The 21,489-nt window shown below is 33.1% G+C and overlaps 4 protein-coding genes across 6 annotated transcripts; 2 read left to right on the forward strand and 2 right to left on the reverse strand.

Annotated features, from left to right (window-relative positions):
• Positions 1-4,199: 4,199 nt before the first annotated feature.
• On the forward strand, positions 4,200-8,810 carry LOC118032095 (uncharacterized). 2 transcript variants are annotated; one of them, XM_035036692.2, is made up of 3 exons: positions 4,200-5,599; positions 6,841-7,622; positions 8,121-8,810. In XM_035036692.2, exons 1-2 carry the CDS (start codon positions 4,372-4,374, stop codon positions 6,873-6,875), a joined length of 1,263 nt encoding a protein of 420 aa, XP_034892583.1. In that variant the 5' UTR covers positions 4,200-4,371; the 3' UTR covers positions 6,876-7,622; positions 8,121-8,810. The 2 variants fall into 2 exon arrangements, with proteins under 2 accessions (XP_034892583.1, XP_073266423.1); XM_073410322.1 differs by having other exon boundaries at positions 7,445-7,622.
• A 1,370-nt stretch (positions 8,811-10,180) lies between these two features.
• On the forward strand, positions 10,181-12,372 carry LOC118032093 (uncharacterized). The gene is made up of 4 exons (XM_035036689.2): positions 10,181-10,518; positions 10,672-10,745; positions 10,984-11,128; positions 11,486-12,372. Exons 1-4 carry the CDS (start codon positions 10,210-10,212, stop codon positions 12,176-12,178), a joined length of 1,221 nt encoding a protein of 406 aa, XP_034892580.2. The 5' UTR covers positions 10,181-10,209; the 3' UTR covers positions 12,179-12,372.
• Positions 12,373-12,559: 187 nt separating this feature from the next.
• Positions 12,560-15,163, reverse strand: LOC118032094 (vesicle transport protein GOT1). Of its 2 annotated transcripts, none has more exons than XM_035036691.2 (8): positions 14,994-15,163; positions 14,729-14,794; positions 14,517-14,590; positions 13,781-13,872; positions 13,598-13,678; positions 13,405-13,502; positions 13,240-13,321; positions 12,560-12,979 (listed from the first exon to the last, which is right to left on the reverse strand). In XM_035036691.2, the coding sequence occupies exons 3-8, from the start codon at positions 14,545-14,547 to the stop codon at positions 12,941-12,943; spliced, it is 423 nt and encodes a 140-aa protein (XP_034892582.1). In that variant the 5' UTR covers positions 14,548-14,590; positions 14,729-14,794; positions 14,994-15,163; the 3' UTR covers positions 12,560-12,940. The 2 variants fall into 2 exon arrangements, with proteins under 2 accessions (XP_034892582.1, XP_073266733.1); XM_073410632.1 differs by lacking the exon at positions 14,994-15,163 and adding an exon at positions 14,894-14,979.
• A 1,153-nt stretch (positions 15,164-16,316) lies between these two features.
• LOC118032092 (uncharacterized) lies at positions 16,317-20,084 on the reverse strand. Its single transcript, XM_035036688.2, has 7 exons — positions 19,069-20,084; positions 18,816-18,871; positions 17,976-18,085; positions 17,710-17,869; positions 17,366-17,458; positions 16,662-16,793; positions 16,317-16,487 (listed from the first exon to the last, which is right to left on the reverse strand). The coding sequence occupies exons 1-7, from the start codon at positions 19,826-19,828 to the stop codon at positions 16,455-16,457; spliced, it is 1,344 nt and encodes a 447-aa protein (XP_034892579.1). The 5' UTR covers positions 19,829-20,084; the 3' UTR covers positions 16,317-16,454.
• Positions 20,085-21,489: the final 1,405 nt, after the last annotated feature.

Below are 21,489 nucleotides of genomic sequence, written 5' to 3' on the forward strand. Positions count from 1 at the left end.
ATTAGCATAGAAAATGCTATTAACTTTTTAAATTTCTAAAGAAAAAGGTGGGGGCGGTGGGCATGGAGAGAGAGAGGGAGGGTGTTGATGGACGTTGAATTATGAGGAGGATATAGCCAAGGTGGGGCGGTGGACAGGGAGGAGAGAGAGCAAGAGTGTTGATGGACGATGTATTATGAAAAAAATATATATCCCATTTGTTTTTATATTTTAAAATTAAAAAAAAAATTATTTTTTTTCAAATTATTTTTTTATTGTTTTAATTTAATGATATTAAAAATTAATTTTTTTAAAATAAAAAATATCATTTAAATATATTTTAAAATAATAATCATACATCAAATAAATTCATAATTTTTTTTTTTTCATTACAGTGGTTTGTTAGCCTTTGCTTTGCAATATAGACAAACGGTCATGTTTTAATTAAATTAGAATGAAGTTATAATTATTTATTAAAATATATTTTATTAAAAAAATTAAATTAATATTTTTTAAAAAATTATTTTTGATATTAACGTATTAAAATAATATAAAAATATAAAAAATTAAATTTAAAACAAATAAAAAGATAATAAAAAATTTAAAAATTTAAAAATATTTTTAAAGTGTAAAATTTAAGGGGTCCAAATTAAAGTTTAAATTGTTATTTTTTATTCACTAGAAACGAACTTTTGTTCTGATCCATGACAGAGTACTTGTAAGTTGTAACTTAGTAATATACTATATCATGAGAACACCACGCTACAGTTACTTTTTAATAATTCAAGTTTATAATTTAATATTAATTTTTTAATTATAATTATATAATTTTGGTCTCCTATTCAGGATTTGTTCGGTAATGCTGATGAGCAGGTAATCTGGGATTGCAATCTACTACGCAGTTAATTCATATTTAATTTTGTGGTGTAATATTTTTTTTAATTTCTGAGATCAGCACGTAAATATTATTAGAAAAAATTAAAAAAATCAATTTAATATCTTAAAAAATATAAAAAAAATAAAGCTATCGCAATTTTAAACACTCGTTCCTTTTTTCTTCTGGTTTTTTCTATAGAACCAAAGGGAGACAAATTCTTCTTCTTCCTCCTCAACTGGTGAAACCTTCACATGATTTTGCGGTCCTATGCTTTTTAAAATTATTTTTTTAACTATAAATTATTTTTTTTATTTCCAACAGTCAATATTATTAGAAAATATTAAAAAAACCAATTTAATATCTTTTTTAAAAAAAAACAATCCAATCTCAAACACGCAATCACTAAAAAGCTTTTCCTTTTCCTGTTTTCTTCTGGTTTCTTTCGATAGAAGCAAAGGGAGACAGATTCTGATTCTTCTTCTTCTTCGTCTTCTTCTTCAACAGGTTTCCTTCTTTTTAGTTATCCTAATTAACTTCTTTAACCCTAACTACGTAGAAGGGGGTGCTCTGCCTCCATTGACCTCCCAGTCCTCAGCAGTTGACTGACCCCTGCGGTCCACTGGTCTCGTGTCAACTGGCTAGAAAGGGGGCTTTATTCTTAGTGTTCCTTCCCGGTGACGCCATTGTAGGGAGCTGTATCACCGGTCAAAAAAGAAAAGTATATGCTCTTACGAGGCATCTGCGCTTCCATACAAGTCTTGCAGGCCTCATTTTGGACGTCGGAGCGTTGACCAATACGGAAACTTGGGCGACTTCACTTTTTTATAAAGTAAAATCCCGGCATGGATTGCCCCGAGGCCTCTGCTGCGTACGAAAGGTTGTTTAGAAATAGGATAGTCATAACGAATTTAAAATATTGTTTTTTTTTTTTAAAATGAAAATTCATCTGGGCTGGGTTTTGATTGAATGAATCAGGCTTAACTAGATCAACTATGTCAAGAGTCATGCCATTAGATTAATTAGATTTGATTGAATTAATATTTTTTTTGTTTAAATTAAAATCTGATTAAGTCATGTTTTAAATCATGTGTTTCTCAGGTTGGATTTAGAGGGTGTTTGGTTTTTTATTTGAAAAGCGTTTTTGAAAAAAAATTAATTTTTTTTTAAATTAATATATTTTTGATATTTTTCAAATCATTTTTCATGTGTTAATTTCAAAAAATATTTTTTAAAAAATAATAATAATATTCACATTATTTTCTATATGAGAAATATTTTAAAAAGTAACCACAACTACACTTTCAAATACACGCTTAATATTTATCTTATAGAGGAAGAAGGGAAAGAAATAGTAAAATATTTACTATTTGAGTTTGCATGCAAGGTATGTTTGAGAGTGTGGTTGTAATTGTTTTTCAAAGTGTTTTTTGTGTTAAAATACATTAAAATGATGTTTTTTTTTATTTTTTAAAAATTATTTTTAAAATCAATATATCATCTAAAATATACAAAATAATTAATTTTTAATAAAACACGATAGAACCACATTTCTAAAAACTCAACTTCTATTTCAACAAAATCGGTGATCTATATACATAAATTGTTAGATTCTAAGACATGGACAAGCATAAATAGTAAACTAAGAGAAAAAACAAAAACTATCAATTTAAAAACTTAAAAAATATTTGGTTTGGTTTAATTTTAATTTTAAAAAAATAAAATGGATTGAACTTTAATCTGATTTAAATAAAAAAAAAAGTTTGAACAATTGCTTGACTTATAAGCATGGCAAGACCAAACAGAGCAAAATCAATCATCAATTTCACAGTCTTTGAAAATCTTTTTACCTGTCATTCAAAAACTTTAAAAAGAAGTCAATGGTTTTTATGTTTTCAAAGATAAAACACGCATAAAAAAATTATTATGTTAAATCTATAATTACATGTTTAATGTATTTAGGGATTATTTATTTATGACATGTGCAACCTTAAAAAATAAATAAAAAATTTAATTTATCTTTAGAAAGTTGCCATGTTTTTAGGCTATGTTTATTTTTCGAAAAGTAATTTCTAATAAATTATTTTCCAAATTTTTTTATATTTATTTTCTATTAAAAAATTAGTCAACGAAAAATATTTTTCAGTCAAAGAAAAATTTGGCTTGGTTTATAAGAAGGTATTTTCCTGAAAAATTTGAGCGGAAAACACTTTCCAGAAGTTGTGAAAAATTTAGAAATATCATATTATTTACTGATTATATCAAATTTGGTCCTCAAACTTTTGATTACTATATATATATATTGTTTTGAATATTTATTTTTCAATTTCATCTTTTAAAATTTAATTTTTATATTAACTCTGGTTCTCATTTTTATAATTGTCATTTTTTTTCCCTTATCATTTTTTTATTGAATTTTTTTTATCTATCAAATTTGATCCTCATTCTTTTGATTGTTACTTATTTTATTTGAAATAATTTATGAAATGTTAATTATTATTATTATTATTATTATTTCTTTATCTTTTATTTTTTTTAGATTTAATCTCTATTATTTTGTTTATTATTTATTTTATTTTAGATAATTTATGAAATTATATATATTTTTTAATTTCATTCCCATTCAACTTTTTAATTTGTAAGATTTGTTCCTCATTATTTTAATAAAATTGAGAAAAATAAAACATTAATAAGTTATTTTTCAGCTCATTTTCCATAACATAACCAAACACTAAAAAATATTTTCCAACTTATTTTCCACTACATTACCAAACATTGAAAAACAATTCAATTTTCCCGAATTCACTTTAAAAGAGGAAACTACTTTTCAGCAAACAAATGGGACCTTAATCTATCATTTAGATTTTTACTGTGGTCCTTCTTATTTTTTTGTTTTAAAAATATTTTTTTTATTTTTTTCTTTTAAATTGATATTTTTTTAATGCGTTGCTGTTAAAATTTAAAAAAATAAATTATTTTAATGTATTTATAAGTAAAAAACACTTTGAAAATTTCTTTCTCTGATGATTTTGATAACCAAAATATCTATTATGTGTTTAGTAACATGATATATAATGTTTTTGTACAAAAAATATTTTTAAATAAAAATATATAAAAATATTTTTAATTGTGTTATTTATATTAACATATTACAATCATAAAAAAAGATCATTTTAAAAAAATAATTTAATATTTTTTAAAATTAAAAAATATATTTTTTAAAAAAGTTTAACAGCATTAAATTCAGACGTGGAGATTGATTCATGACCACCCAAAAGCCCAAGCCATTGAACTCAAAAGCCCATTAAACCCACTCAAAAGCTAAACCCTCAAAAATCATCTCTGTAAACCCCCCTCTCCCTCTCCCTCCCTCGCTTCCTCGAGTCTCAATCTTTCAAACACAGAAAACTCTCTAAAATCCAAAAAACCAAAGCTTGTGAACCCTCTCTTTCTCTCTCTAGAATTCCGATAAACAAGATTTATGTGCCTTTTCTGGCTTGGAGAAAACAGAATTCAAGATGGCTGATGATACATCAGTTGGTTCCAAAAGAAGAATCACAGAGATTGAAGAAGAATCTCTCCTTCAAAAACAACAACAAGACCACTCTTGTTCTCTTTTCTCTACATTCTCTCCTCAAGGAGACTCAATTATTTCACCTACAAATGCAGTCCAAGAAGAAGCCAATCATCAAGACAATCCAAGCCCAACGTCTTTCAAGAAGGTAAAGAGCTCTTGTTTAACTGAATCTGATACTAGTTTCCGAGAGAAACAAGGAATCGGTTTTGAAGAAAATGAAGTAAAGTGTCATTTTTTGAATGAAAAGAATGTTGCTTTTTGTGGATTGGTTTCTGGGTCTTGTGAAAGTGGAGAGTTTGATGAAAAGATTGAGAGTTCTGGTGCGAAAGTGAAAGAAACTGAGAATTCTGTGGATGGTGGATTAAAGAAAGGAGAGATTGAATGGAGTGTTGATGATGCGAAAGAAGTGAAAGAGAAGAGGAAAGATTTTGTGGGAAGTGAATGTTTTGAGGCTGAGATGGGCTTGGGTACTGATGATAATAAAGAGTCTGCGAAGGCGAAAGAAAGTGGAGGAGAAAGTTTATTGGAAGCAAAGAAGAAGCAGTTACTGGAAGAACTTGAAGTTGGTTCAATCTTGAAGAACAAAACCAGTGTGGATAACAATGTTGATGATTTTGATACTAATGTGGGAGTCTCGGGAAGTCTCAAAGGATTTCATGAATCTGTTAGACGTTCTTTGAAGTTTGAATTGATTGATGATACAGTGTTGATTGAACCAGTTTCAGAGACCGAAACTGCTAATGGTGGTGCTAATGCTGCTGAGAGGAATGGAAAGAAGAATGGGAAACAGGGAACTGATGGAAAGAAGGAGAAAAGGCCACGGAGAAGGGGAAAGGTTGCAACAAAGGGTTTGGAGACGAGTGAAGGGCAAAAGAAAGTGACCCAAGTTGGTGAAGCTCAAAATAGAACAATCCATGTTGGTGAAATTCGAGATAAATGTGCAACAGATGGGGATCAGATGAAGAGGAAGTACTCGAGGGTGGAAATGGAGGCCCTGAGGTTTGCAAATATTGTAGAACAGAGAAAATTGTGGAGAGATGTATACACTGGACTTGGATATGATATCGTGGAGGGGTATAAAGACTTGGCAAGTTCAAAGCATCAGAAGAACGTTAGCTTGAACTTCAATCCCCTGGAGCCTTTTGGAAGGAAGGAACCTGGCATTCTTGGTAAGTGGTGTTCTTGTTCCCCGCCTGCATTTTCTTACTGTTTTAATTCCACAATGTTTGAATTATTTCTGCAGTGATTTGTTAACATATTCAATTCTTGCTTCATGTGATGTTTTTATTTAGAAGAGGCCTTAGCATCTCACTATATAACTTAATTATAAGATCACAATGTAAAAGGCTTACTGACATGTATCGTGTTATGGTGTGCTATTTGGATGAAATAGGAATGACTTGATGCACTCTTGTTATTACGAACTCTGTTAAGTACATTGATTCTTTCTGTATAACAGTTTAAACTTCGCTGGTTCATTTTCAATAGAGTCTATGAAGAGTGATGATGTCTAGTGTCTGCCCAAACCTAAGATTATTCATTTTTTGGATGGGAGAGAGGGGCAAAAAAAGAAAAGAAAAGAAAAGAAAATTATAGTTAAGAAGAAAAGGTTGTAAGATTTTCAACTGTTGCGCGCTTGGCCCAGAATAGGTGTCCATTGACATTCTAGGATATAAGATGGTGAATGCTATCATCACCATATCTGCATAGTTGGTCTGAGTCAACTCTAGCAGGTCTTGCAAACAGTGGAGCTTTTATTTAGTGCAGATGAAATGCCAAGCAGTTGATTTGAAGAACAGATAGCCTGGCTATTTGGTTATGCAGATGATGCTTTAATGATATGCCTGAAAATCTGAGTTTTAAACAGCTGCCTTTTGTGCGGCTTCTGTTACTAAAACATGGTTTTTCCTTTAGTTGCCATTGGCCCTTGATTGTTTTAAAGCAATCATGCTGGTTCCTTTGCTTCTCAAGAAATCTATTCTTGATTTATCATGCTGGTTCCTTTGCTTCTCATTGTTCTTATCACCAAAATTCTTGGTGCTTGTGTTTGTTTTTCATCTATTCAATGGAAATTTCTTTTGTTGTTTTCTTTGAGTTCAGCAGATCTGATTTACAATTCTTTTGTTTTCTCTTCCTCCAATTTTATTTTCTCATTTTTTTCATAAAATTCTATTGTATTTTTATTTTCTAATTTTCACTCTGCTTTACTCAACTGGTTTGGGATTGAGGCTTTGTTGTTGTTTTTGTTTCCTTCCCCTCCTTTTCTACCTCCTGGTTTTTAGCCCCCTTCTTTTGAAAATAAAACAGGTTAAATCATAATAACGATGTCGAAATCAGATTCCCCATCCATTCCCTTCTGATTTCAGCTCTTATTTTGTCTATTTGATTGGTTCACTTTCTGTTTGGGCAGGTGTGGTTGCAGCAAGGGGAAGATGGAACCGTTGAATGTATTTGCATTTTGAAGAGTAGCCCAAGGGAATCTGGCTAAAGTCCTTATTCATATCCGTACATATCTGTTGAACTGTTAGGCTAATGATTGCTGTGTGTATGCTACTTGGATATAGTCATTGTACATAGAAATTCTTTCTGTTGGCCAGCCTAGACCTCTTGGGATCCTTGTGTCATTGTACAGTATGTTCAATTACATTCTTTTGTGATTAAAAACTAATAAAGAGATGCAACCCGCTACTTTTTGGTGAATGCACAGAATGCTGTACCTGTTACAGTTATTTCCACACATCATTTTCTCATCTTTCTGGCTGAAATATCTTTGTGTTGATTATTTATTTATATATTTATTGTGAGTTCAAGATTACCATTTTTAAAACAAATGTGGATGATGATTAGAATACCTCAGGCGTGTCAGCTACCATTATATATCCTACTTTGTTTTTTCCCTTTCCCAGTTATTGATGCTAGTGTGCTAGCGTTTAACTGATATATCTTTCCCAGTTATATATCCTACTTTTTTTTCCTTTCCCAGTTAACTGATATTTCTTTCTTCTTCTGTTTAGGTGGGAGGCTGCTCACATTCCTAAAGTTAAAGTAGCCAAGCTTGATAGGAGTGGAGTTAACGAAGAACAAACTGTTTATATGCCCCGGATTCCTGACATTGCCAAGTGCCCAGAATATGTACTGCCGTCAAGGCAGTGGGAGGATATGTTTCTTGCTGATTTTTCAGAGCTGTGATTGGTATGGTTCTGGTGTTAATTTGCTTTATGTTAACGTGGTAATTTTATTGGCTTAACAACTCTATTTGTCTGCTTTAGCCGAAGAGGGCTAAAAAGTTTCTCCATTGATCTGTTCACCTTTCTTTGAAATGAACTTGTATCTCTTTTTCTTGAAGAATTGATGAAAATATGTCTGAAGTTGTATAAAATGTTGCATGTTTAATTAATGCGAGAGATGTATCATTTGATCCTTTTTACCAGAAATCATGCCTTCAAAAATGAAAAGTGCTTGTTTTACTCGAGGGAAGATTTTTGACTTTAGAGAAGGAAAACTGTATAGTATTCATTTTTGCATATAGTTGGAAAAAACATGAGGTTAGCATGAAATTTTTGAGCCTGAAGGTGACATGTAAGGTCTTTAAGGCTTGCTTGCTAGGTCATAAACATATAACAAGAATAATAGAAAATGCATAGCGCTAATTTAGAGAACTGACTTCGTTTTTCTTTCACCGAATTTCAGTTTTTCTCTCAAAATGACGGTCCCAGCACTAAAATTTCCCATGAGATGCAACCAGCAGCTATTGTTCATGGGAGTTGTTCCCCTCAGCTTTCTGAAAGCATTATTGTTGAAAAATTCAATAACCTTAGAGCATCATTGATCAGCTATGCATGGAGAATCGTGAAGATCGTAGAAGCTCTTCTCAGCATCGAACTCCTGAAGCTTTGTCGAGTGATGCTTTATGTAACTACCTTACCGGTCATTTTAGCTATGGATAGTGTTGCTCAAGTTTCGATGCTGAGGCGGTGCATAAAATTGGCAGAAACTACAGATGCACTGTCCAAGAATGACACGTGTGCTTCTCTTCGTGGTCTCCTCCGGAAATGCGCTAGCTTGCGAGCTGGCAAATCTGAACTTGATGATGAGGTTATCATGCTGAATATTCTTGCCACTCAACCAAACCATGTCAATTTGAAGGAGCATATGGAAATGGTTTCCATTTATTGGGAAGAGTGTGTGTGTGTGTGTGTTTGCCTTCTCTTTTGCTGTGTTAACTCCAGCCTGGTGCAAACTTGCTCTTCATATTTTTTTATTATCTAATTCTATCTCACAGCTATGCTCAAATTTTGTAAAATATTAGCCCTAAAACTTTTAAAAAGACTGCCACAAGTTCTAAAAACAATTTTTCTATAAATTAATTTTGTTTGCATATTACAACTGTCAGTTTAATTGTCATTAATATCATGACAACCTAATTGAATTTATATATAAACGTATAACAAAGAAGTTTGGCATACCCCAACACAAAGTAGAACAACAATAAATAATACATGTGAGGTAATTATAAAATCCAAATTGGACTCGAAAAGTCCAGTGGAAGTTTGGTTTAGTATGGTTTTTTTTTTTTAAAAAAAAGTAGAAAAAGGATTTACATGAGCTAATTTAATTAAAAATTTTAGTTAACATGTGATTCAATAATTTTGCAATCCAATTGATCCGGGTAAAACTTAGTAAAAAAAAACCGTTGAAATTTCTTATATTTAAAATAAAGAGTCAAAATGATGTGTTTTGATCCCTTTAAATTGAGTTAATATCTTATTATTCTCATTGAACTTAGATAAGTTTTTTTTAAGTGAAAATGTAACAAAAAACTACCTTTTATTATATATATATAAAAAACTAAAACGAAAGGATGATATCCACAACGCTTTTTTATTATAGCTATAAACTCAGTGGCATTGTAGATTGTAATAATATAAGTATGGTTTTGCCCCTCGATCATATAATAATTGGCTTGACTTATAGGGTTAAGAGTGTTATATCCCACGTCGGCGGGTAAGGAATTGATAGCTAAACTTATTAAGAGTGTTGGTTGTTAACTTGTCATACGCTTCGTTTTGGCCAAACGTCAGGCTGTTCAACCTCATGTCCGACTGCAATGAGTTCCGTCCCTCGGTGGGTGAGGGATTGGGAACAGTGTTGGTTGCAAACAGGCTCAGAATGTCACTAGGGTAAGGGCAGTAAAGCCCAAAATGGATAATATATGACAAGTTGGGCTAGGACTGTTACAAAAAAAAGTCTTTTTTAATTTTTTAAAGAGTCAAAATACTAAAATGCCTTTTAAATCAAGGAATATATGACCAGTGTCTAAGGGGCGGTTTTTATTTTTTGTTTTTTAATATGTAATGAAATTACTAAAATGCCTTTAAAGTAAAAAAAAAAAAAAAACATAGCCTTTGATCAATGATTTTTATGTATTTTCAAGTTTGGGTTTTTTTTTTTTGTTATTTATTGTTTTAATGAGGTCATTATTGTCTTTTGATTTGTTAATATACATTGAAATTACTTAACTGCCCTTGAAGTAAAAAAACCTCCAGTCAAGGGTCTTCTTTATCTTTTCATTTTGATATTTTTATTATTTGCCTTTTTAATTATAATCTTTTAACATAAGTTAGATAGTATTTCCTAAACACCATCAGTTATATGCTCTTGGATACTTTTTTTTTAAAGTTATTATTTTTCTTTTAAAATGATTCAAATAAAATCAGCTTACTTTAGTTGAAATTATAATATGGGCTATTAATTTTGTTTTTTCAGGTTACTTGATTAGATGGAATATCTAAATATTCTACTAGAGAAATATTATGGATCCACGAAGGATGCTGAAGTGGGTTATTTTGGCGCGTTATTATTCGAGGCAAAAACTCCCGCCAATTTTGGCCACTCACACCAACGCCGTCAGAGGGCCAAAAGAGAGAAGACCCGACCCAGAAAAATGTCGACTGACCCGAAAAGGAAAGGATCTAACAGTGCCACTACCCCAGCTTCACTAACCAAAATCTTTCATCGTTCTCTGTCGCATCTTAAGTCAAGAACGCCGAACAATATCACCCCTGTCTCTTCTTTATCTCTTAAATCCGTACAGTAACCTTTCCCCCTCCTTCCTTTCCTTCTATCGTGGGCTTTTTTTTATTTTTTTTTGTTTATATAGGTGTAAATACATAAATGGCGTTTTTGGTTAATGGGTTTTTCTTTTTGGACAAATCTATGGTTATCTGGTTGTGTTTCGCAGGTGTGGTTATATGACTGGTGGCTGGCCAAGGCAGAAGGGGATGGCTTAGCTGTTTCTGGGTTTACTTTTAGAGAGTAAGTGAACAGATTATTTAGTTTTTGTTGCTGTTAATTTTCTTTTTTGTATTAGTTCTTTGATTATATAATTTAATTACAATTACAATGTTTTTTTTTTTTTTTTCTAGTTTGTATTCTGGGGCATAAATTATTCTATAAACTCAGCTCCTTTTTTTTTTTATTTTTTGTGATGATCAGTAAGCAAGGAATTAATGCCGTGTTTGTCTGGTTTTTGCATTGGATTTGATGGCCATAGAGGAGTAGGAACAAGAATGTTTTGCTCGGCAGCGATTGTCAGAAGACATTATGCCACCGTTCTTGAGACAAAGGATGGCATCACTGTTACAATTAGTGGATTCATAAATAGAGATCGAACGCGTCAAAATGGGTTTTCATTCCAGGTGTGCTCTCATTTTCGTTCAGGCTTATCCTCTGTTTTTGTGCTTCAAATCATATGGTGTTCTGTGATATTTGTTTTCAGAAATTTGAAGTAAAATTTGTTTTATTTTTTAAAAATTATTTTTTATATATAAAAAGTGTTAAAAAATAATAATTTGAAGTAAAAAAAATTCAAATTTTTACTGAACAGTGTTTGCTTTGAGTGAACATTTATATGTCCACAGCTTGTGCACCGTAAAGAAGGAAAATCAAATTGGATGCGGGTTTTTAGATAGGGTGATGACTGCTCTAGTTGTATTTAAGTTCAATTGTTGATTTTCTAATAATGAACACGAAAACGGAACTGTTGCTTTGAGCAGATTTGTGAGCATTTCCAACTGGGATTTCCATATTGTTGGTTAGAACTTGCCACCCGATTGGGTGGTGAAGAGTCTGCTAACAGAGGCAGTCCCGGAAAATCGGGTTTTGATGAGCCCAAAATGTCTTCTGGTACCAGCGCAAGCGCCGCCTCCGTTTCTTTTGATGATCTCCCGGTGACAAGGATCCGCGATATTGCAACGCACCCTCTTGGAGATTCCATGGATAGTGCACTCGCTGATATCCTAGATCATTTCTGCAGCAACGATGCCAAACTCTCTCCATTGGCAATCAGTCCAGACTCAAAGAATCCAGTCGCTGTGGCAAATGCTGTGCTGGATGAAACTCCAAGGAAAAATAAGAGGACGGCTGACCGGAAGTACATAGATGGAGGTATAATTCCACGTAGAGTTGATATAGCAACGGGGGAACAAATCACACCAAGCAGAGGAGTTGTCACTAGAAGCATGTCCAGGCGGAGGAATTTTAGAGAAATACAGGAAGAAAGTCCATCTGCATTTCTTTCAACATCAGAGACCACTGAGAACCTTTCCGGTGGGATGACGAGTAAAAGTGCTCGGAAAGATAGTTGGGCTACCACTTCAACGGAGAAAATAATGGAAGTCCCTGATGTACCTTTAGTCAGAAGGTCAAGCAGGAGGCCGAATATCCGGAAGGATTATCGTGAAATGTAACGCTAGTATGGAAAGCCTTCTGAAACAGAATGGAGAACTGGTGGGAATGTTCATGTCCGCTGGATATGTTCCTTGCAGAAAGTGATGCTACCTTTCCTCTAGCCTCGTTACAGTGTGATCAATCGTATGATATTACAGGCACAAACTAACACTCTTATTTACCATATAACCCCTAAAAAACATGACTTTCTTTATCCTTCCATTTTAGCATGACTTTCAAAACTCAACTCAGTTTAGATTCGAGTCAGATCAGTAGATTATCATATCAACCCCAGTTTAGAAACTATGAAGGCAAAGACAATATCTCATTAACTTTTCCTCTTGGCTCGATATGCATAAAAGGAAATCATCCAAGCCAAGAAAAAACAACAGCAGCCAAGATTCAGTAACAGCTGACATGACATTTATTGTGTTAATTACACAATAACAGAGAAAGGAGAAACACCTACAGAATAGTAAAAGAATAAGCTGAGTCTATTTCCTTCTGTTTCATTCAACAAAAGACATACCTGTTATCAAATGAAATTGAATCGTTGGTCACCCAAACAGAACAAAAACTTCAAGGTCTTGATTCCCCTGTATTTTACATTGACTTGCAAATGTGTTTGCAGCTTAGTTGCACTTACCCTTTGATTCCAGAGTTAACAGTCATCCTTACATGTGCCAAAAAGATTATGTCCGGAGCTGACTATATTTTTTTTTTACAAATTCTAGAACGTGGGCTTATCTGGAGTTTAGTTGCACTTCCTTCTGACACTGCATTTACACTGGCACTCTTTTGCCCCGATATCGATCAAAAAACTGCACATCAAAATACAAAATTAGACCAGCTTCTAACAGTAAGGTGTTTGTGAATAAAGAATGTATTTAAATTATAAGGCTTAACCGAGACCAGATTCTGCTTTTACTGCCATTGGTTTTGCTCGTCCAATGCAAGCAAGCATGACGAGCAAAACCCCAGACATAGAACAGTCCAGATACTCTCCCCAAAAAAGAAGGTATCTACAAGGATGAAAGTCCAAAAGGAAGGGTTTTTATTTTCAGATCCAAAGTAAACATACCGATCTCACAAAAGGCTGTTGGAACACCCATCCAAAAATCGGTATCCTCTGCACAAAAACTGCCAGTGTATGCCAGAAACCACTGTGGAAAATTCCTGTCAGAATCTTCAACCGGATGAAGTAAGGCAGATAACCATAAACCATTTAGATAAATATCCAACTGACCTAAAGAGCACGATGAACCCATACGCTTCCAAAATCATGCCAATAACAGGCCATCCTATGACCACAAAGAAGAAGCCAGCACCAAATGAAATGGTTCCCTGCATAACCAGCAAAGCACAAGTGTTGAGAGAGAATAAAATACATGCAGCTGATGTAAAGTTCACATGTGCACGCAGACACAGAGATAAGCCACCTTAAAGTTTTGGCGTTTCATGAAGAATTGCATGGTAGATTTTGGTCCAATAGTGAGACTGACTCCAGCGATGAAAAGGATCTGATCAAGTACCACAAAGAAAGAAGCACCATTAAACTGATGTCATAACACAAGAAAAAGAGACTAGATGACGTATGAGGACATGCTTGGCAGGGCACTTACATTTCCCATAGCAATTAATCCCTTGTCAAAGAAGAAGACAATTCCCAGGAATGAGAAAAATATGCCAAATCCAGTCAAGCCCAGCCCAATCTCTGATTCATTTCACAAAAATCAAGAGGTGTAAGAATTTTGAAAGATCGTATAGCATACCAAACATACGTAATCAAAAACTCATTCCTTCTTCTATTCTTCTGCCACCTATAATTCATGCTAAGAGTCACATAGACAAGGCCATTATTCACGAGAACATTGAATCAACAGAAGGCCATAGCTAGGAGCACAAGGTACATTGACTATCACTTAGAAACTGCTTAAGACTCCTCAACCAGTTCAAGCTTGTCAAATCTTCATCAAACCACAGAAATATATATATATTTAAACATATATTTCCCATATAAGGTTCCTCAGTTTGAATCCGTTATCATGACTACTTAGAGCAATTCTAAAATCAACCAACCTAGTTAGTTGTTACAAGCCTAATACAACTTCTTCAATAAGTAACCATTTCATACATTTTTTCACAAGGAAATAAATTCTCAAACTCATTAGTAACAATAACATGCCTTTTCAACTAAGTAAACACCTCGACTGCGATAACTACTAGACTTTTTGTCAACTTTCAATAAATCTCAAGCCAAAACAAACACAGTTAGCTAAAAACAAAAATTCTAAAGATTAAAAAATACGCATCCATGCAAATAGCAAGTCGTAAGAAAGAAGATAGAATTAGACTCACTTTTGCGGTCATTCATTTCAAAGGAAACCATTCTTAAAGCTGCTGATTGATTCTTCACTTAGTAATCACTTCCACTGCACAAGAACAGGAAAACCAAAATCATATCCAATTAAGATCAAATTAAACAAAATAAGCTTCAACTAGGGATTTAAGTACAGAAATTAAGATCGCACAAGATCTACACGTGCAAAACCGTATTTTCCCATCATTACCTCGATAATCTGGTAGCGAGCGAGAGAAAGAGAGAGAAAAGAAAGAGATCTTCTAGAACGATCTACCTGCAAAAGAGAGAGATATCAAATCGAATTGGAATGATTATTCATTTCATCGATTAAGAGAAGATAAAACAGTGAGAGAAAGAAGCTGTGTTTGGATACTGAGAAAAGAAAAGAAGATATCCCAAGTTTTTCTTTCTGATTTTGTATTTTCTCGGCGACCAAACAGAAATTAACAGGGAGAGGAGGAGAGCGAGAGGACCTGAGATTTGAGAGAAGTGCAGTTGTTGTAACAATAAATGAAATGAGAATAGGAGGGGTGCTCGCGTGTTCCTGTCCGGCATGATTTCTCTCCTTATTATATACGCCAAATGAAAATTAATTTTTATTCTCTTTCTGAAATAGATGGCGTAGAAAGAAATTTGAATATTCTTGTTTTGTTAGCTGCTCTGTTGGCTGTTGTTAACTAGTGATGTTGTTTTAGCCAATGGAAATTTGAAAAAGATTTTAATCCTTTTTTTTTTTTTTTACCTCTTTTCTTAACAACCGCAATTCAAGTCATTAAAGCCTGTGATCCGAACTCCGAAGTCTTGAATTCTTCGGGTGGGAGTGTCTGAAATTTTAATTATTATTAATTTTTTAAAGTATTTTTTATTTAAAAATATATTAAATAATATATTTTTATTAATTTTTAAAAATTATTTTTGATATTAACCATCAAAACAATTTAAAAATATAAAAAAATAAAATTTAAAAAATTATAAAACATAAGTTATACCTCAATCCCAAACAGTTTCTGAAAGTATATTTAAAAGTATAAAATTTCTTTTTTAAAGTGTATTTTATTTAAAAATATATTAAAATATTATATTTTTTTAAAAAATTATTTTTAATATTAATACATGAAGACGATTAAAATAAAATAAAATAAAATAAATTACACCTAAAACAATAAAAATACAATTGAATCATCAACTTATTTAGACAAGGTTTTAGTTATATAAAATGAAATATTTACCTAATAAAATTTAGTTAGTTCAATCGGATTTTTAGTATAACTACGTGAAGCTAATCAAAACCATTAACACCCAAAATTCCAATTCAGCTATTATAGTTTGAGATTTTCTAAATTAATCTTATAATTTTCAAAACGCTCCATCGTAGTCCTTGACTTCCCCTTGAAATAAGAACTGTGAGAGTTCTTGCATGTCATAGAGGATGAGGTTTTGACTATGGTTCACAAGTTTTTATCCCATTTCTCACATCAACAAGCCTTCCTTGTAGTTGCGCTAGAGATCAACATTATATAAAATGCACTTAATTTCATGTTTGCTAGGCAATCTAATCCCATTAATTTTCTTTACATTTAAAACATTTTTTTTTAGTTTAAACAATTTTTTATTTCAAATTGATTTGGTCTGATATAAAAAATAAATTTTAAAAAATAAAAAATATTATTTTAATATAATTTCAAACGTTGAATAATAACCACTAAATCTGTTATTTTATGCAATGGAGACCAAATCCATTACCTACAAGCTAACCATTAAGATCACCAAGAAAACTGAGAAAACAAACAACAGCAAGAAGATTGAAAAAGTTGTTTAAGAAAATGAACAGCATTGATTATTAGCCAATGTACACTATGAGGTTTTGGGTTGCAAAGAATACAGGTAACAACTATAAAATGCACTACTTTCCGTGTATCCTTGATGCGCTACTACTATTGATCGCCAACTCCTTCAGGGGAGGGCATCTACAAAAGAAAAACAGACAAGAATTAGTAAGAGGAGAGTGAAACATCTAAATACCAAAAAAAAAAGAAATTAGTTAATTATTTTTTGTTAATAATGGCTAAAAAGGTTTCCTCACAATTATAAAGTTTTTCAAGGACAAAAAATGAATCGGGAAAAGAGAGAAGTGGACAAACCAAACCAAGAGCATCAGCTGCACTTCTCTGACTTTCTTCACTGCAGACCCCCATAAACATATTCATTAACAGTTCCCTCTGCTCCACTTTCAAATTCCTTGCAAGTCCCCGAGCCACCATCTCCATTTCAGGCTGCACAAACAAATCCAATTGTGGATCATATCAGGTCATAAACAAGTTATAATTACATAAGATCGTATGGCAGAATGGAAGCTACTTTACCACGCAACAGCATTAGAGGTTTAAATGGAGAGGAAAATTACCCTGCATATTTTTCTCCAGTTCCTTAGAAGGCTGCTTATAAGAACCGGTAATGCAGCAATCTAAAAATGGATAATAGATTTGTATCCCACAGCGGGATTGGAATCGAAAACAATCTTTGTCTTACTTCAACAGTATGGTCAAAAGAGACCCATCATGAGAACCAAGAAAATGACATGGGTTTAGAAGATGTACAAAAATAGCAACAAGCAACCATAAGAGAAGCCAACATGGTGTGTATGGCCATTAATTATTTTCTTAAAGTTCACTCAAGCTATGGAAATACCTAAAATTATCTTAAAATGCCCATAGCACGAGGACTGCATTGGCTATACTGGTGATAAAAAAAGAAAAAAGAGGTGTGATGCTGCTTTTATTTACCATTTGTGTCAAACAAAAATTAACCAGTATAATAAACCTAGGAAACAAACAAAAGAACTTACTGAGGATTCTTCAGGAGGAAATGTTTGTAGAACAAGGCATATCTTTGACAGCTCGTACACAGCTTCAGAATGTTTGCCTTGAACTTCTAACGCCTGCAAGTGCAAAAAATGGATGCCATCAACAAATCAACTTAAAGAAATACTCCAAAATAAAAACAAAAAAAGGGTCTGTTATTTTCCCAAAAGGATAGGAATTCAGGAAGCTATAAAAGACATGTTCCAGATACACAAGAAGAGAAAAATTGAATTTTAGTTCCAAAGTTTGTACTTTTGTTTTGAACTTAATGTCACGCCATGAATACCTCACACATCCTCAATTACTTAAGTTAGAGCAGAAGAATTACCCATGCTTGCAAGAAACATGAACGTGTGCGTGCAGCAACAGCTGCAGATATCATTCTTGCAGCACGAATGCTCTCAAGCCCAATATTTTCAGCAAGCCCAGCAATAAAATGTCGGGGATCTTCACCAGCAATCTCAACAGAAGTAGAGTAACTCGGGGCACTGCAAGCTTGCAAAAAACTTTTAGCTATCAGAAAGGCAAACACAGATAAAATCCATGAAGTGGCAAGCAGGATTTTTTTTTTTGTGCGAGCCTGAGGACACAGACCTGCTGCAAACATTTAAAACAACATCAATTGATGCACGGTAGAAGGCATCTCGAGTGTTTGTTGTGCTGAACAAGGCCCTGACTCCAGATGTCCTGCATATTCGACGCAACTGCTCACCCATACAGGAAAAGAAAAGTCCAGTGCATATTGAGAATCAGCTAATGCAACAGAAATATTATAACTAAACATCATCATTGGTAATTCAATCACATTTTAACAGAAAAAATCATCAGAATTATTCAAACTCAGAGATCAAAATTGCCAGTGAGAACACACAGAGCACATCTATGTCTTATAAATGATCTTTCATGCATATCACTCATACAAATCAAATAAATCACATCCACATGTAAAAAAACTTAAAACCAAAATGATGCCAATTCTCCTTAGCCTAATTATGGTATACCCAAGTACTTTTATATGATGCATCATACATATGATTTACTTAAGTTTACAACTTCTCTTTATATACTAAAAGCCTCTACTTTAGTAATGAAGGAGCTACGAGGATGAGCAAGGTAGTGTTCAGGAAGAAACACATGAGAAAGACATTCCTCTAACTAAACAGGATATCCAGTGCAATTTTCATTTCTACTGTCCACATCTAATTTCATCCTTCTAGCTTGCAGAACACAATCTTTGTCTGTAGTACTATCAATACAAGACTTGCTCAAATATGCCAAATTCTAGTTGATTGGAGCAATCGTTTTTCAAGTCATATAAAAACTGAGTTTTTTTCAATATGGGGATATTTTATAGTTCTTAAACCTGATATCTTGCAGAATGATATATATAGCCAAGACAACAATTAAAATTAAAAAGGTTATAAAAGCACTGACCTGAATTATGTCATGCTCCATTACATCCTTTCCCCTCGTTCTATAATCCGTGATCGCTGGAAATCAATTCAATGAGTCGAAATGCACACAGAAAATTACCAACATGACATCTATTGAAATCCACAAAATGTACATTGTTTTTCCATTACCTGAAAAAATAAATAAATGAAAAAAACCAAAAGCTTTTTTGATAACACAGCAAATCAAATTAACTAGTAATAAGAAAAATAATACTAAAATTAATAACCCAAACCTCGAATTAATCTGTTAGCCTCCCTCTGATACTCCTCTTGATCCGGCCCGACAATCCGACCCGAAAATGAGCCCGAATCCGGCCACCATTTCGGCAACTTCTGTTGGCTCCCAACCCGATACCTCCTCCAATCACCCCTCTCAAAACCCAACCCATCAACCAGATCCGAAATCTCAACCGGGTTGGCGAGTCTCTTGGGTCTTTTACTCTCTTCCCTTTGTTGTTCATTCACTGCAACAATCACTTCTTTCCCACCTAGACTCCTATCTCTACGAACAACAAAATTAGGGTTTTTTCCAGCCCCAAATTTACGCTTAAGCCCTAACCCTAATTTAAACAAAACCCTAATCGAAGAAATTAAAAGAAACCCAGAAAGTAAAACAGTACCAGCAAACTGCAACGTTGACTTTTGGCACGAGAGGACTACTCGATTGTTCTCGTCGAGACTAACTAGGGTTTTCAAATCATCAACTGCTTCTTGACCTAAAGAGAGGAACTGGTGAAATCTTGAAGAGGGTAACTTTGAAATTTGGGTAATATTAAGGACTAATTTCAGATTTTGGGAATTGTTGTTAAGGGTGATATAATAATCACTGTCTAAAGAGGAGGGTTTAATGGGGTTGTTAGTCAGGGTTTTGGATTTGCGAGAACGACGACGCTTAGTGGAGAAGGAGTTTTGAGGAGGGGTGTAAAGGGAGGAGGATGGTTTAGGGAAGAAATGTGGAGGAGTGGAGTAGGGAAGGGTGTTTATGGAGGCCATTGTGTTTAGTTTTAATTACATGTGATTAAGAGAGGGAGGGTGATTAATTAGTGGAGGGTGGTTTGGTTTTGGTTCCTTGCTTGGTGGTGGAGACAAAGGAGGAGTGCTATGGTGTTCTGCTATCTGAGAAGAGGGAGAGGAAGAGAGGATATGGGGTTTTTATATGTGGCTGAAGATGGTCTTGTTGCTTTGCCAATGGAGTCAATGCACTTGGAGTGGAGTGTTGAGAGAGAGAGAGCGAGAGAGAGGTTTTTGGAGGCATGCGGTTAAGATTTTCTTGTTACCTTTTTTTTTTTTTTGAACTTAATCTCTCTTCTTTTCGAGAGTTAGCATTCCTAATGATTATGTAATAATTATCTTGAATTTTTAATATATTTTTTTTGAAGACATCATTTGAAAATATGAGTTCAAAAAACTTAAATTTTTTTTATGTTATAAATCGTTTCAAATAGCTTAATTCAGTTAATTAACTTCTAAAACTTGGTTTGATATTTTGTTAGTTTTGCTATTGCAATTAAAATTAAAAAGTTTTTAAAAGTATTTTTAATTATAATTTTTTAAAAATATATATTTGATTAAAATTATTATAAAATAAATTTATATATATAAAATAAATAAAAAACAAGTTAATTTAACTTTGAAACACAATGGCGTCACGGCACCTATCATCATCATTGCATAGAGTTTCTGACCAAGAGAGCAAAAACGACAAAAAGATTCTCCTTTATCATAACATCTGGTGGTGGACCGAGCAATCCCTGCAATTGCGTCTGTTATTACGAGAAACAATACGATGAAACTCCGGCAACTGAATTCAATATGAAGAACTACGTTGAAAAAAATCATTCTATTTTTTTCATATACTGTAGCAAAATGATACATTTAAATACATATTATGTATAAAGCAACACGATCTGGGCTTGTAAAAGAGAGTGTAAAATGATGTTAGGAGAACAATATCTCTACTGTTCTAAGGTAAACAGCAAAAATAACCACTCATTAGCGTTCAAAAGGCAGGCAAGACATCGGAAAACAGGTGCCTGGCAACCCATTTTGCTAATTTTAAAGAGCGTGTTTGAGAGTGTAGTTGTTGTTGGTTTTTAAAGTGTTTTTTACTCAGAAAAATATACCAATAATATTTTTTTTAGTTTTTAAAAAATTATTTTTGAGATCAACACATCAAAATAATTTAAAAACATCAAAAACATATTAATTCAAAGCAAAATATAAAAATAAAAAATTTTCAAATTTTTTCGGAACCGTTTTTAAAAAACACTCCCCAACATCCTTTTTGTCAAGCCTTAGGCAGGTAAAAAGTGCCCGTTTGGCATTGCGGTCACACTTGTTTTTTGAAAATTTTCAATTTTTATTTTTTTGCTAAAATTGAGTGCAGTTTATACTTTTTGGATCGTTTTGATGTGCTGATATAAAAAATAATTTTTAAAAAAAAAAAAAAAATTATTGGCATGCTTTTCGGCACAAAAAACTATTTGAAAAACAACCGCTACCACACTTCCAAACACCCTCAAAACCTGGATGACTCGGGCATATGCACGTTTGAAGGGCACAAACACCAACTGGAGGAGGACGAAGGAAGCAGGAAATGATTCTCAAATCTGTAAAACAGTTCTTCCAATTTGAATTTATTTTGCGATTCTGAC

The sequence above is a fragment of the Populus alba genome, chromosome 7 (genome assembly GCF_005239225.2).
Source record: "Populus alba chromosome 7, ASM523922v2, whole genome shotgun sequence".
NCBI lineage: Eukaryota > Viridiplantae > Streptophyta > Magnoliopsida > Malpighiales > Salicaceae > Populus > Populus alba.

What these genes read in the sequence shown, in the direction of transcription:
- LOC118032094 (XM_035036691.2), bottom strand. Translation starts at nt 14,547, where the DNA reads ATGGTTTCCTTTGAAATGAATGACCGCAAAA. An exon ending in GGGTTCATCGTGCTCTTTAG is followed by an intron (nt 13,322 to 13,404) that starts GTCAGTTGGATA and finishes AATTTTCCACAG; the next exon opens with TGGTTTCTGGCATACACTGG. An exon ending in AACAGCCTTTTGTGAGATCG is followed by an intron (nt 12,980 to 13,239) that starts GTATGTTTACTT and finishes TTTGATGTGCAG; the next exon opens with TTTTTTGATCGATATCGGGG.
- LOC118032092 (XM_035036688.2), bottom strand. Translation starts at nt 19,828, where the DNA reads ATGGCCTCCATAAACACCCTTCCCTACTCCACTCCTCCACATTTCTTC. An exon ending in GGCTAACAGATTAATTCGAG is followed by an intron (nt 18,872 to 19,068) that starts GTTTGGGTTATT and finishes ATTGATTTCCAG; the next exon opens with CGATCACGGATTATAGAACG. An exon ending in TGGAGCATGACATAATTCAG is followed by an intron (nt 18,086 to 18,815) that starts GTCAGTGCTTTT and finishes ATGGGTGAGCAG; the next exon opens with TTGCGTCGAATATGCAGGAC.
- LOC118032095 (XM_035036692.2), top strand. Translation starts at nt 4,372, where the DNA reads ATGGCTGATGATACATCAGTTGGTTCCAAAAGAAGAATCACAGAGATT. An exon ending in GAAGGAACCTGGCATTCTTG is followed by an intron (nt 5,600 to 6,840) that starts GTAAGTGGTGTT and finishes CTGTTTGGGCAG; the next exon opens with GTGTGGTTGCAGCAAGGGGA.
- LOC118032093 (XM_035036689.2), top strand. Translation starts at nt 10,210, where the DNA reads ATGGAATATCTAAATATTCTACTAGAGAAATATTATGGATCCACGAAG. An exon ending in CTTCTTTATCTCTTAAATCC is followed by an intron (nt 10,519 to 10,671) that starts GTACAGTAACCT and finishes TGTGTTTCGCAG; the next exon opens with GTGTGGTTATATGACTGGTG. An exon ending in TCTGGGTTTACTTTTAGAGA is followed by an intron (nt 10,746 to 10,983) that starts GTAAGTGAACAG and finishes TGATGGCCATAG; the next exon opens with AGGAGTAGGAACAAGAATGT.